This window comes from Aegilops tauschii, chromosome 4 (genome assembly GCF_002575655.3).
Source record: "Aegilops tauschii subsp. strangulata cultivar AL8/78 chromosome 4, Aet v6.0, whole genome shotgun sequence".
Taxonomy (NCBI): Eukaryota; Viridiplantae; Streptophyta; class Magnoliopsida; order Poales; family Poaceae; genus Aegilops; species Aegilops tauschii.
The window spans coordinates 157,505,272-157,518,070 of NC_053038.3; the positions used below are offsets into that span (position 1 = coordinate 157,505,272).

Genomic DNA, 12,799 nt, shown 5'->3' on the forward strand with positions numbered 1-12,799 from the left:
GCGTTTGGCGTGTCCGGTGCCCGGCGAGCAGTACTCCAACAATACAAACCGACGGGAGGAATGAACGGACGATGATAAACACTACTGTACCATCAACACTTGCTCCAAGAATCGACGAATGAATTTCACAATACATTACCCACAAACACTACAGTATACACGAACAAATTACAAGAGATTTGATTTAACGAGGAGCTCCAATCCGCTCGCGGCTGCGCCGGAGCTCACCACGCTCATCCGGGCGCTGGATCCGGTTGCGACCCCTCCCTTCGATGAGTGCCAGCACCCAGCACGATTGGTTGCGGGCAGAGCTGCCGCAGGCCGCTGCTGCTCAAGGTGGCAGGGGCAAACGGGGACCGGGCCAGGCACGGCGGCGTCAAGGGCGAAGAGAGAAGGGGCCGGCGCCGGCGGGCGAGGTGGTGGCCGGAAGGGGCAATGGGGCCGGGGCCGGCGGGGGCAAAAGGGGACGGGGCCGGGCACGGCGGCGTCGGGGGCGAAGAGAGAAGGGGCCTGCGCCGACGGGCGAGGTGGTGGCCGGAAGGGGGCGATGGGGGGCGGGGCCGGCGGGGGCAAAAGGGGACGGGGCCGGGCACGGCGGCGTCGGGGGAGAAGAGAGAAGGGGCCGTGCCGGCGGGCAAGGTGGTGGCCGGAAGGGGGCGACGGGAGCCGGGGACAGCGACCGGCTGGGGCGACGAGAGGCGGGGAGCAGAGGCGTACGAGAGAGAAGGGAGACAGATCGTGGTGGGGGTGGCTCTCAGGAGGATAAGGGCGTGGGATGGGCCGCATCAGTTTTGCGTTGTGGAGATGCATGTGTGGAGCAGATCATGCCATGTCATCGATCCGTGTGATCGATCCGCGTGGTGTGCTTTCTCTTTGCCGTCCGCTGGCGGACGGCAAAGAAACTGGCCATTAGGTTGTCCTCGTAAGCCCGCCACCCACCCTCTTTGCCGTCAGCTAGCAGACGGCAAAGATTCTTTGTCGTCCGCTAGCAGACGGCAAAGATACGGCTGATGGTAAACCCTATATTTGCCGTCCGCTGCCTCTTTGCCGTCCGCTTTCTGGTGGCTGATGGCAAAGCCTTCCTTTGCCGTCCGCTGGCTGACGGCAAAGAGTCGGCAGACGGCAAATTTGCTGATTCCAGTAGTGCTTGCTCTTATACCAATTGTTAGGACCGAGAGTATATCGACCAGAGGGGGTGAATGGGAGATTCAAATTTTCTTTCAAAAGTTTTGAACTGACCCCAAACACAACAGCGGAAATAAGGTTCGGTAGATATGAACTCAATCAAGCATACCATTGACGAACAAAAACGTTAATGTAGGATGCACTAATGGTTCGAGCATAGTAAACAACAGGCTTGATGATAATGATGGCAATGCAATATGCCAACAGATATAGTATCATTACAAAGAGCTAGAGAAGAATTACAATAGATAACATCGAGGAATAATCACAGTGAGGTAGAAGTTTAGGACACAGAAGATGACAAGGACTAAGATAGCATAACAAAGTGAACATGGTGCAACAACATGAGCATCGAACAAAAACAGATGGGAATGACAGAAGAAATAAAAGCGAATGATATGCAACTGAGAATGAATGATCAGATAAACTATCGTCACAGAACACGAATGTAAACTGCTGAACGTATTGAAGTGAAGTAAATTGAACCAGTCATGCTCGATAGCGACAGAGAGATTTGGTAGACCAGTTCACCCTTCTGCCAATGGGCTATGTCTGGTTGGAGGGGTTGTGACTTAACATGGAAGATAAACTCTCTTCACCCTGTTCTCCTTCAACTCGAAGCTGGTCAGACTCCAGTTGATTTCACTCATGGTAGATACTTGTCGGTGATCTTCAAACCATCGGTCGACCTTCGCGAACCATAATCACTCTTGGTTGCTGAAGATCTTCCTCCGTGAAGACAACAAGTGTTCAACACTCGAGCAGACACCTATCTATCTAGAGAGTGCGCAACTCTCAAGAGTAATAGGTACAAGAACCCTAACTCAGAACTACTTTGATGCTAAACAACTGTCTAAGTTTGGGATCTTGATTTTTATCTCGGTGGATCTTAAACTCAAATCACTCAGATAGGGGTTGCTCAAATCAATCTTCTCAGGAATCTCAAGCGCAACAGCCAATGGACAATGTTGGAGTGGGGTGGCTATTTATAGCTGCAGCCTTCCTTGAAGGGAAATGACCAAATTGGACATGTATAGCAGCCAATGGCTGAGCGACACGAGTCCAACAGTCGGAAATTTGAGCACAACAGTAACATTACTTGCGAAGCAAGTAATGCTAACTCCTTAGTCTGAAAGATATCTCATGCAGCACGAAGAACAATGTCTACTGGTGCCAGGTAATCATTTGGAGCATAAAGAGATTTCTCTCGCATCTTTCATAGGTTTTGGGCTAAGCATCCCAGTAGATCTAAGCTTCGATAACCTATACCCCTCTTAATAGGACGGAGGTCCTATGACTCAAAGGAACGAAAGAAAAGAACGAAATGAACAATACATCTTCACTTTGTCTTCGACTTCCATTCACTGCAGTCAAGTTCTTCGGACGACAGTACCGAACCAAATGCTTCGCTTCAGGAGTAAACTTTCGAGGGGTTAATTCCTTCACATCAATCTTCTCGTCTACATATCTTCAACAGATATAGCTCTTTCTTGTCTACAACGCAGATGTACTTCGGTGAAGTTCTTCGAACCTAGAACCGGAGACAACATTCTCTTCGGTTATATATGGACTATTTCTCTCTGTATGCACTAGCAAACAAATCAGTCCATACATGTTTCTGTCAACAATCTCCAAAACACAGGAGGGCAGATATTGCACGGACAGCAACACTGAATTTTTCATAAATCTTTCTGAAACTAACAAATTCAGAAGCTAATTTGTGATATCGAATGTTTATTTAAGAATGTTTTGTCACTTCCCTAAATTCTATTAAGCACTGTCGGAAATGGTATTTAGCACTTTCATAAACGGTACCGACTTGATAAACAACCTAAAATTTTTTGAGCAATCTCTGGATTGTGCTCAGTGCATCCCCTGCTATGCAAGAGACGATCTTCTAGAGAAGCTAAGTATAAACAGATCTGTCAAGACCATTGTACACGTCTAGGTTAAGAGAATAGAGGGCTTTTGTTTTCTATGCAGGATCGGGAACGAAAGATATGACCTTTTTCGCAGGATGTACTTGGAAAGAATTTGCCCAAGTGTACTAGTTGGAAGTATGCATGGAAAAGTCCCTCAAACTAGGTGGACAACCTAAATGTCACCTTGGGGTATGTTTTAGCAATGACCCAATAACTCACTTGTGTAAGTATTCTGGTAAATATCCAGCAATTTTAAGTAACAACATTTACAACAATATTTGAATAATCACATTTCATCCAACTGCTATATTTAACTAATCTTATTTAAACATTTTTTGTAGTGATTACGGAGTGGATATTGTAAAAAAACAGTTTATAAACAAGTATGGAGGTTATTGAAGGGAGCAGAGTAAGCTGAGAAGAGATGTGGTTTGTCATCGGCTTTGTTGTTCAAATTTGGATGCTCGTCCACGGTTACAATGTTGGACCAAGAGATCATTCCTATGTGCCTCTGTTGCATACTTTGAATGAGACCAACATTGACGACAAACTCATGGTTAGAATTGTATCTACTCTCATTATCTTCAGATAGTCCAGATACTTATGTAGATTGCTAAAAGTGTTCAAATTGTGTTTTTCCTCCAGATACCCCGGCAAAGTGTTGTGCCTAAGGAGATGGGTGCAAATGGAGAGTTGACCATTATTCTTCATCCTAGAGTCAACATCAGTTCAATTTCATACTTGGCTTCAGGACAAGGAGATGGAAGTATCATCCTTAATGGGTGGCGCAAAGTAGTCGATGTGCACAACACGGATATTGAAGACATGATGATCTTCATGCTACACCATGGACGTGCAGGGAGATTTCTCTTCCTTGGTTTCATTGCTACTGAACCAGATTAGGAGTAGTTCCGACTCTCTGTAGTGTTGCCTCGTAATCATCCATTTTGTAGGTCGTGTTTTATACTACTGTTGGTACCGATGTGATGATAATGTACATGCATGTTCTATTAAGTAGTATTAATAAATTACGACCTTTTATAGTACTGCCATCTGACTTGACGGTCCCTTTGCTATCGCGGTACACTATTTCAAGTGAAGTTTACAACTTTTACTGTAGGGTTTTTATCAGTTATGCCACTAGTTGTGTCTCGCTACTCAGTTTTGCCATTAGAAGTTACAACTACTAAAAAATGCCATCGATTCGTGAGATGCTTACTCAAAAATACCATTAGATATCTCAAAAAATGCCATCATTCCGTTAGATGTTTGCTCAAAAATGCCATTAGACATTGTTATTTTCATGTCAAACCCGTTGACCATGTTATATGACAAAAATAAGCCTCGACCCACGGCATGGCAAAGAGAAAGTGAACTCTTAGCAATCTATACCTACTAATAAAATAAGGTGTGTTTCGTCAATTTTTTCATCCGTTCACCGGCGAAAATATTTTTTTTCTATCCGAGGTGGTACTAAATTCTTTGCGTTTGTTTGCTAGAAAAAGAATTTTCATATACGTGCGCCGCGCGCTATGGCCCAGCGAAACAGCCCACTTATTTTTCTGCCCACGCAACTGGGAAAACTCTATTTTCCGCACATGGCAACAAATAGTCAGAGTTTCGCAGAGGACAACCAATAATGGGCTGGCCTATTTTTTTCTGGATTTTACTTCTATTTTTATTCTCCTTTCCCTATCTCTTTTTCCCTTCCAAGTTTATTTTTCTTTTAGAATTTATTTCGTAAATTAGAAGTTCTCAAAAAATGTTTAGAATTAAAAAAATTGGAAAATATTCAGACTTCCAAAATTTTGTTGCTATTTTGAAAAATATTCGGAACTTGCAAAACGTTGCCCTTTTTTTTAAATTATTATTTTTGAAAATTGTAGAAGATTTCTAAAAAGAAAAATGGCATTTCATAAAATTCTCCAAATTTGATAAATATTTATTTTTTAATAAAAAATCAAAGTTAGAAATAATGTTTGTGTATAAAAGATACACATTTTCTAAAATCTTATGAATTTTCAACACATGTTCCTGTTTAAAAAAAGTTTACAAATTTGAATAATGTTCTGTTTTTATAAAAAAATTGATTTTTTCACTATATGTTTGTGAATTTTAAAAGTTGTTCCCTTTCATATTTTGTTCGCATTTTTTCGAAAGTGTACATAATTTTCAAAAAACTGTTCAGGATTTCAAAAATTGTTCATATTTCCTAGAACATTCAGAAACTTCAGACCTTAAAATACCCTTGATGAAAGGAAGAGTAGATTGAATAACTCATGGGGCTTCTCTGGCGTACGATGACGTAACAAAACTTTTAAATGCCCTCAATCAATGAAAGGAAAAATATGGATCGTTCACACATGGCAAAACCGAAAAGCTAAATATTCCTTTTTCGTGTGCACATAAGCTTTTTGTTGCATATATAATTTTCACTGATTTTAAATGCATACTATTTTATCTCCCGTTGCAATGTACCGGCATATGTGCTAGTAATAATAAAAAAAAGACACGGCAAAAAGGAAAAACAGAAAGTGAACTCCCGACCCCGTCCATTCAGCCCCGGATCCAGCAGAATCCCGTTGGATTCACAGGCCACTCCCGACCCGTCCATTCAGCCGAGGGAACCAACGGCGGAGAGCGGCCCGCTGAAGACGCCACCTGGAGGCCGAGGCGCGCGCAGCAACCGACCTCGTCCGCTGAACCGCTCGCTTCCTTCCCCTTCCATGTGAAGCAGACACCAGGGCCCACCCTCTCCTTCTCCTCCACACTCTCGCACACACTTCTCGACTCCTCTGATCTCTTCACTCGGAGTCCAACAGAATGGCGAGCAACTCCGCCCCCATCATTCCCGCCGCTCCCCACCTCCATCGCTTGCGCGGCCGCCTCCTCCTCCCCCATGCCCGACGTGGAGCCGGGCAGCGTGTCGTCGTCGTCGTCCGCGCGGTCTCGGGGGATGGGGGCCGAGGCGGGGGGCCGTCGTACCTGGACATGTGGAAGAAGGCGGTGGATCGTGAGAGGCGCTCGGCGGAGCTTGCGTACCGGCTGCAGGCGTCTCCGCCGCCTGCGGAGGCCCCCCATCAGGCCGACGTGGAGCGGAGGACGGCGCGGTTCGAGGAGATGCTGCGGGTGCCGCGGGAGGAGCGCGACCGCGTGCAGCGCACTCAGGTCATCGACCGCGCCGCCGCCGCTCTCGCCGCCGCGCGCGCTGTACTCAAGGAACCGCCGCAGTCCTCGCCAACGCCGCAGCCGCAGAAGCCGGCGGCGGCCACCGGAGTGACAGGGTCGGGCGACGTTTTTGGTTCGCGCAAGGCCGCAAAGGGGCCTGAGGATCAGGGCTCCGGACAGAGGAGCGTACCGGCGGCGTCGCAGTCGGCAAAAGGTACGACCACCAGGCGCACGTGAGTTCTCCCGTGAACGTCGCACTAGCTTGGCGTTTCGCGTAAAAGAAGTTTCCCTTTTAGCCTGACATAAGCAAAGGTAGTAGTAGTTCAAAAGAGTTTGGCATAAACGGCCAATCCAACAAATAAATCCAATAAAATTAAGGGTGAAATTGTCAACTGGAACTAAAATGGGAAGCGATGAATGATATCTCTCCAGTGTCTCAGTTCCTACCAATTACACGAGGTAAATACACCAGTGGTGCTAGAACTTGCCATGAATGTGCACTTTAGTGCCTGAACTTGCAAAATACATTTAACTGGTTTCATAACTTGGCATGGACGTGCATATACGGTTCAAATGGTGTTTGTATACGTCCGCGTAGCTGAGGAGGCATGCTAGCATCCCATGGGGCCTGCTGTCGATGCCAAAGGTGCGTGCCCTGGTATTTTTGCGAAAAACCTCTGAAATTGTTTTCTTTCAATAAGACCCTTAGGGAGAATCTGACAAATTATAAAATAAAAATTAGGTGTATAACTATAAGATAAAAATTACAACTCGTGTACTCGATCGAACCAGCAACGTACAAGTCGAGTGCATGCGGCTAGCCACTCGACAACTTCCCATTTGCTGATATTCAATGAATCATAACCTTTATAAACAGTTGGCCGAACAAAATAAATAAAAAGAGTTTAATAATTCAGCAAAAACAGCACCAGATCTGTGACCGAACATGGGACCAAAGCTTGTAGACCAGGCACGGATGCCACTCCAACCAATGAGTTGTCATGTATCAAATATACAAGTACTTTTTATGACTGTATGACAAACATAATTTCAAAAGAATGCAAAATTCTTCATGTCATTTTAAAAAGAATTCACGTGTTATTTTAAAACATATTCATAAAATTGGAAATATTTATGAATGATTAAAATAAGATTCCAGTATTATTCATGTGATTATTTCAAAAAAAAGTATTATTCATGTCAGGATCCGCAGTCTAATGGCGCACTAGGCTTGTATTTTTTTAGAAAAGACACAAACTTATATACTACATAAACTTTTCAAAACAACATAGTTTTTTGCTAAAGCATGAACACATTGATATACTAAATAAATAGTTTATTAAAAATGTAGAAATTTTAAACTTATATGAAAATTTATTTAAATATATGAACGTTTCTAAAATTACTTCCATATTTTTTTAAATGCGAACATTTTTTTAAATTATAAAATATATTCTTAATTCATAATTTTATTATGTGTATTTCTGTTAAATTATTGCATAGGTATTTGATGAAATTATATGAAATTTTTAACGTAATTTGTTTTATATATATATATATATATATATATATATATATATATATATATATATATATATATATATGTACATTGTTTGCAACGCGATAATAATTTATGTATTTTTTAAAATGAAATGAAAAAGAACAAACCCGTTGAAAATTGAGCCACACTGTGGTTCGTTTTAGCCACACGGGCTCGTTATGATATAAAGTTTCAATTTGCCTCTGACCATCAAATTAAATGTGATAAATTTATCATTTTGCCATTCGGTGTTGTCGCTTGGAGTGGTATGTGCGGCCGCCATATAGCCCCTGGTTGCAGGTTCAAATCAATGCCACTATTTGCTGGAATAAATTTTTTTAATTTATGTTCTTTTTTTTCGAGAAAATTTCCGATCTATTCATCTTCAATCAAGGAAGTACAACGAATACCAAAAATAACAAAAATTACATCCAGATCCATAGACCACCTAGCGACGACTAACAGCACTGAAGCGAGCCGAACGCGCGCCGCTGTCATCGCTCCTCCATCGCCGGAGTCGGGCACAACTTGTTGTAGTAGACAGTCGGGAAGTCGTCGTGCTAAGGCCCCGTAGGACCAGCACACCAGAACAGCAACCGCCGCAGATGAAGAATAACGTAGATCAGAAAGATCCAATCCGAAGACACGCGAACGTAGACGAACAACGATGAGATCCGAGCAAATCCACCAAAGATAGATGCGCCGGAGACACACCTCCACACATCCACCAACAGTGCTAGACGCACCGCCGGAATGGGGGCTAGGCGGGGAGACCTTTATTCCATCTTCAGGGAGCCGCCGCCGTCTCGTCTTCCCGAGCAGGACACAAACCCTAGCAAAACTGAAAGAAACGACTAAAAACGGAGCCCTCCTGCCGACCCTTGCCGAGATCCACCGCGCCCCCATGGCCCTAGGGGCACCGAAGAGAAGGCGAACCTGCGGCGGCGGCGGCGGGAGGCAGAAACCCTAACTTTTTTGTGGAGGAACGAGGATAATCTACTATTGTGAATTTTAATTTATGTTGTTCAACTTTATGTTTATAAAGTATATGAATCCTTTCTTGACACTAAATTTGAACGGGTTGACTGGCTAGCCACGCACACATGTGCGTGTGGTTTGAACCCTAGACCAGTTTTAATTATTAATAGATTAATAGATACCACATGACACATGTGATAAGCAATCCAATCAATTCAAAAATATATACAGATTAATATTTTTTTTCAATTTAACAATTTCTCTTTGAGGGCCTTTTTGTAAGGACAAATTAATTTAGGAGGTTTTTCAAAAAAAAACAGGCCACACGCCTTATCCCTTACATCCTGACGTGCCTCGTGAGCGTCATGGACGTATAAAAACGAGATTTGAACTGTATATGCACGTCCGTGTCAAGTTATGAAACCAGTTCAATGTATTTTACAAGTTCCGGCACCAAAGTGCACATTCGTGGCAAGTTCAAGCACTAGTGATGTATTTACCTCCAATTACACACACTGACATAGGTGCTCCCGATCTGTGCGCTGTCTAGTTGCATTCGTGCTCAGTGGTATTCTGGTAAGGGCTAAGTGGATTTATCAGTTGAGTTGGACAGTGGTATTCGTGCTTTATTTTGAAGATGACGTGGATACTGGATCAGTTATGATAATACCGTGTTGATTTTATAAATTGAGGTCTTAGGCTATGTCCATTTTGTGACATTGTATAGAGCATTCTTGAGAAGAATACTGTTTTATAAAGGACACCATTAGTATTACTGGAGTGCTTTTTAACTGCAAACTTTTAGTTATTACAACATCCTCCGTTCCATGTAAAATAATGCTTCTGCTCTGACACCAGTAATCTCTTATTTACTCAGTGACAAACTCTGGGGATTCATATCCTTCCAAGCTTGGTACTCCTGGTCCGGATTTCTGGTCGTGGTTACCACCCGTAGACACCAGCAGTGAACCGAGAGAAAACAATATTGTTTTGAAACCATCAAAGAAAGTGGATTCCTTCTCCAGTCAGCCTGAGATGTTAATGGAAAAGGAACGGTCAGCAGACTTCTTATCCCTTCCGTTCGTGACCTCCTTCTTTGAGAAGAAGGAAGATCGATCTCTCCCTCCCTTCCAGTCATTTGCGGAGCCTGAGAATGTAGATTCCGAGGCGAAGCCTGTTGCTGATGCAGAGGAAGCATTTGAAACGCAGTTCTCAAATAATGCAGCTGAGGCGGCTAGAGCTCTCAGTACAAGTGATGATAAGTCGTCCCATGGGATAGACCCAGATGGTTCAAAGTGGTGGAAGGAGACCGGTGTAGAACAGAGGCCTGATGGTGTTGTTTGTAAGTGGACTGTAATCAGGGGAGTAAGTGCTGATGGTTCTGTTGAATTCGAAGACAAGTACTGGGAGGCTTCAGACCGGTTTGATCATAAAGAATTAGGTTCCGAGAAGTCCGGTCGTGATGCTAGGGGCAATGTTTGGCGGGAATACTGGAAGGAGTCGATGTGGCAGGTGAATTTTTCTCTTTTTCGATACTCCGGTGGTGTACCATGAGTAGCATTATCTGCTCACTGTGTGGCGTATAAAACATGCAGTATATGTTAAATTCGATTAGTACTAGTATTAACGTTTCAAATGGTGCCTGCTCAGCTCATTGCACAGCATTCACTGTGTGGCGCATAAAACATGCAGTATATATTAAATTAGAACTATTAACGTTTCAAATGGTGCCTGCTCAGGTCATTGCACAGCATTCACTGTGTGACCTAGTAGGAGCTGCATCGATGAGATACTATGCCATGCCTGTATACATCGATGAGAGTTTAATCAAGTGGCTGCATTTTAAACCATTTCAGGATTTTACATCTGGCCTTATGCATATGGAGAAGAGCGCAGACAAGTGGGGAAAGAATGGCAATGGGGAGCAGTGGCAAGAGAAATGGTGGGAGCAGTATGATTCAAGCGGTAAAGCTGAAAAATCGGCTGATAAATGGTGCAGCTTGGATCCAAACACTCCGTTGGATATTGGGCATGCTCATGTTTGGCATGAAAGGTATGAGAGTCATCAGTAGCTTAATTTATAATGATTCTATTTGTCCATGGTTCCATGCTCTATATGATAATTAAGCTTAGCTTTTCTCCTTGCAACAAAATAAGATACAATTGCTGAAGCCCAGTATTTGATCCTCTGCAGGTGGGGTGAGACGTATGATGGCAGCGGAGGCAGCGTGAAATACACGGACAAATGGGCCGAGCGGTCAGAGGGCGACGGGTGGTCGAAATGGGGTGACAAGTGGGATGAGCATTTCGACCCTAACGGCCACGGCGTGAAGCAGGGGGAGACCTGGTGGGAAGGCAAATACGGGGACCGGTGGAACCGCACCTGGGGCGAGGGCCACAACGGCTCCGGCTGGGTGCACAAGTACGGGAGGAGCAGTAGCGGCGAGCACTGGGACACTCACGAGCCGCAGGAGACGTGGTACGAGCGCTACCCGCATTTCGGCTTCCGCCACTGCTTCGAGAACTCGGTGCAACTATTGTCCGTTCCCAGGCAGCCTCCAAAGAATTTCAAGCCTGGGAAATGAGTAGATGCTCCTTAACTAGGAACATCTCATCTGCAGTCACAATCTGCATTTCCAAAGAAAAGCTATTCATAATGTCCGAGATAAATTCATTCATCGGTGGTCACTGGACTCGTCCCCAATATTCACGCCGGTCATTGGACACATGAATACCTAGATTATGGTCATGAAACTCACATTAGTTTTTATTTTCAAAGAGGGGAATACCCTCAGGTTTTTGCATCGAGTGATGCACACAACAATATATTATTAATTATTCAAGGGATAATTAGATTTATGCTTCTAGTTGTGTCCTACTCGTCTGTTTTATCCATAATTCCCAAGTCACTGGTTCTGTCCAAGTCACTTTGCTCCTATTATACTTTTGCCCTTGACCGTTTGATCATCAGTTTGAAAACTTCATAACTAATTCATACTAAATCAGAAAAATGCGAATAAGATATCAAAATGTTCAGAAAAACATCACCTATATGTCTGTGTCATTTGCATTCATGAAAAAAGTGTTGGAAAGTGCCCATCAAGTTTTTAGCTCTTATGCTACCACCGTGAATAGTAAAATCTAAAAAGTTCAAAAAAAAATTGGTGGCAAAGAATGACAAATGTTTTAAGTGCTTGCCAAGTTTCATTAGGGAATAACATTCGTGGGTGCCGCGGCAAAAAAAACAATCAGCACTCCAAAATAGATTATTTTTTTGCCACGACTTCCATGAATGTCGTTCCCTAATGAAATTTGGCAAGCACTTAGAACATTTGTTGTTCTTCGCCACCATATTTTTTTTTTGAATTTTTTTGAATTTTTTAGAGTTCACTATTCATGGTGGTATGAGAAGAGCTAAAACTCGGATGTGCACTTTCCAACACTTTTTTCATGAATGCAAATGACACTGACATATATGTGATGTTTTTCTGAACATTTTGGTATCTTATTTGCATTTTTCTGATTCAGTATGAATTAGTTATGAAGTTTTCAAACTGACGGTGAAATGGTCAAAGGGCAAAAGTATAAGAGGAGTAAAGTGACTTGGACAGAACTGGTGACTTTTGGGAATTAGGGGTAAAACAGACGAGTTGGACACAACTAGGGGCATAAATCTAATTATCCCATTATTCAAAGCGACAAACAAATCGACATACATGGAGTGGGGAAACTCCGAGGCCATCCACATAGTACATCGCCCAATCGTGCCACCAAACCTATTGGTAGATAAAGGGTGTAACGCCTTAAAAAGAAAATGTCACGCTAAAATGTCGCAGCGTGACGATATTGGTTGGTTCAACGACCAATGGCTATGATCTCGAAGCAGATAGATATTTGAACCAACGGCTTCAACAAGGACGCATGTACATCAACGTTGCCCGATCATACGATAAGGCAAACCCTGGGTTTTCACCCAGAGATAATGCATCCCGATGTCTGTCGCCAT

The 12,799-nt window shown here is 43.4% G+C and overlaps 1 protein-coding gene across 1 annotated transcript; it reads left to right on the forward strand.

Annotated features, from left to right (window-relative positions):
- The first annotated feature begins 5,791 nt into the window (after window positions 1-5,791).
- Window positions 5,792-11,660, forward strand: LOC109736647 (protein LIKE EARLY STARVATION, chloroplastic). The gene is made up of 4 exons (XM_020295861.4): window positions 5,792-6,489; window positions 9,671-10,305; window positions 10,650-10,846; window positions 10,988-11,660. Exons 1-4 carry the CDS (start codon window positions 5,931-5,933, stop codon window positions 11,376-11,378), a joined length of 1,782 nt encoding a protein of 593 aa, XP_020151450.1. The 5' UTR covers window positions 5,792-5,930; the 3' UTR covers window positions 11,379-11,660.
- Window positions 11,661-12,799: the final 1,139 nt, after the last annotated feature.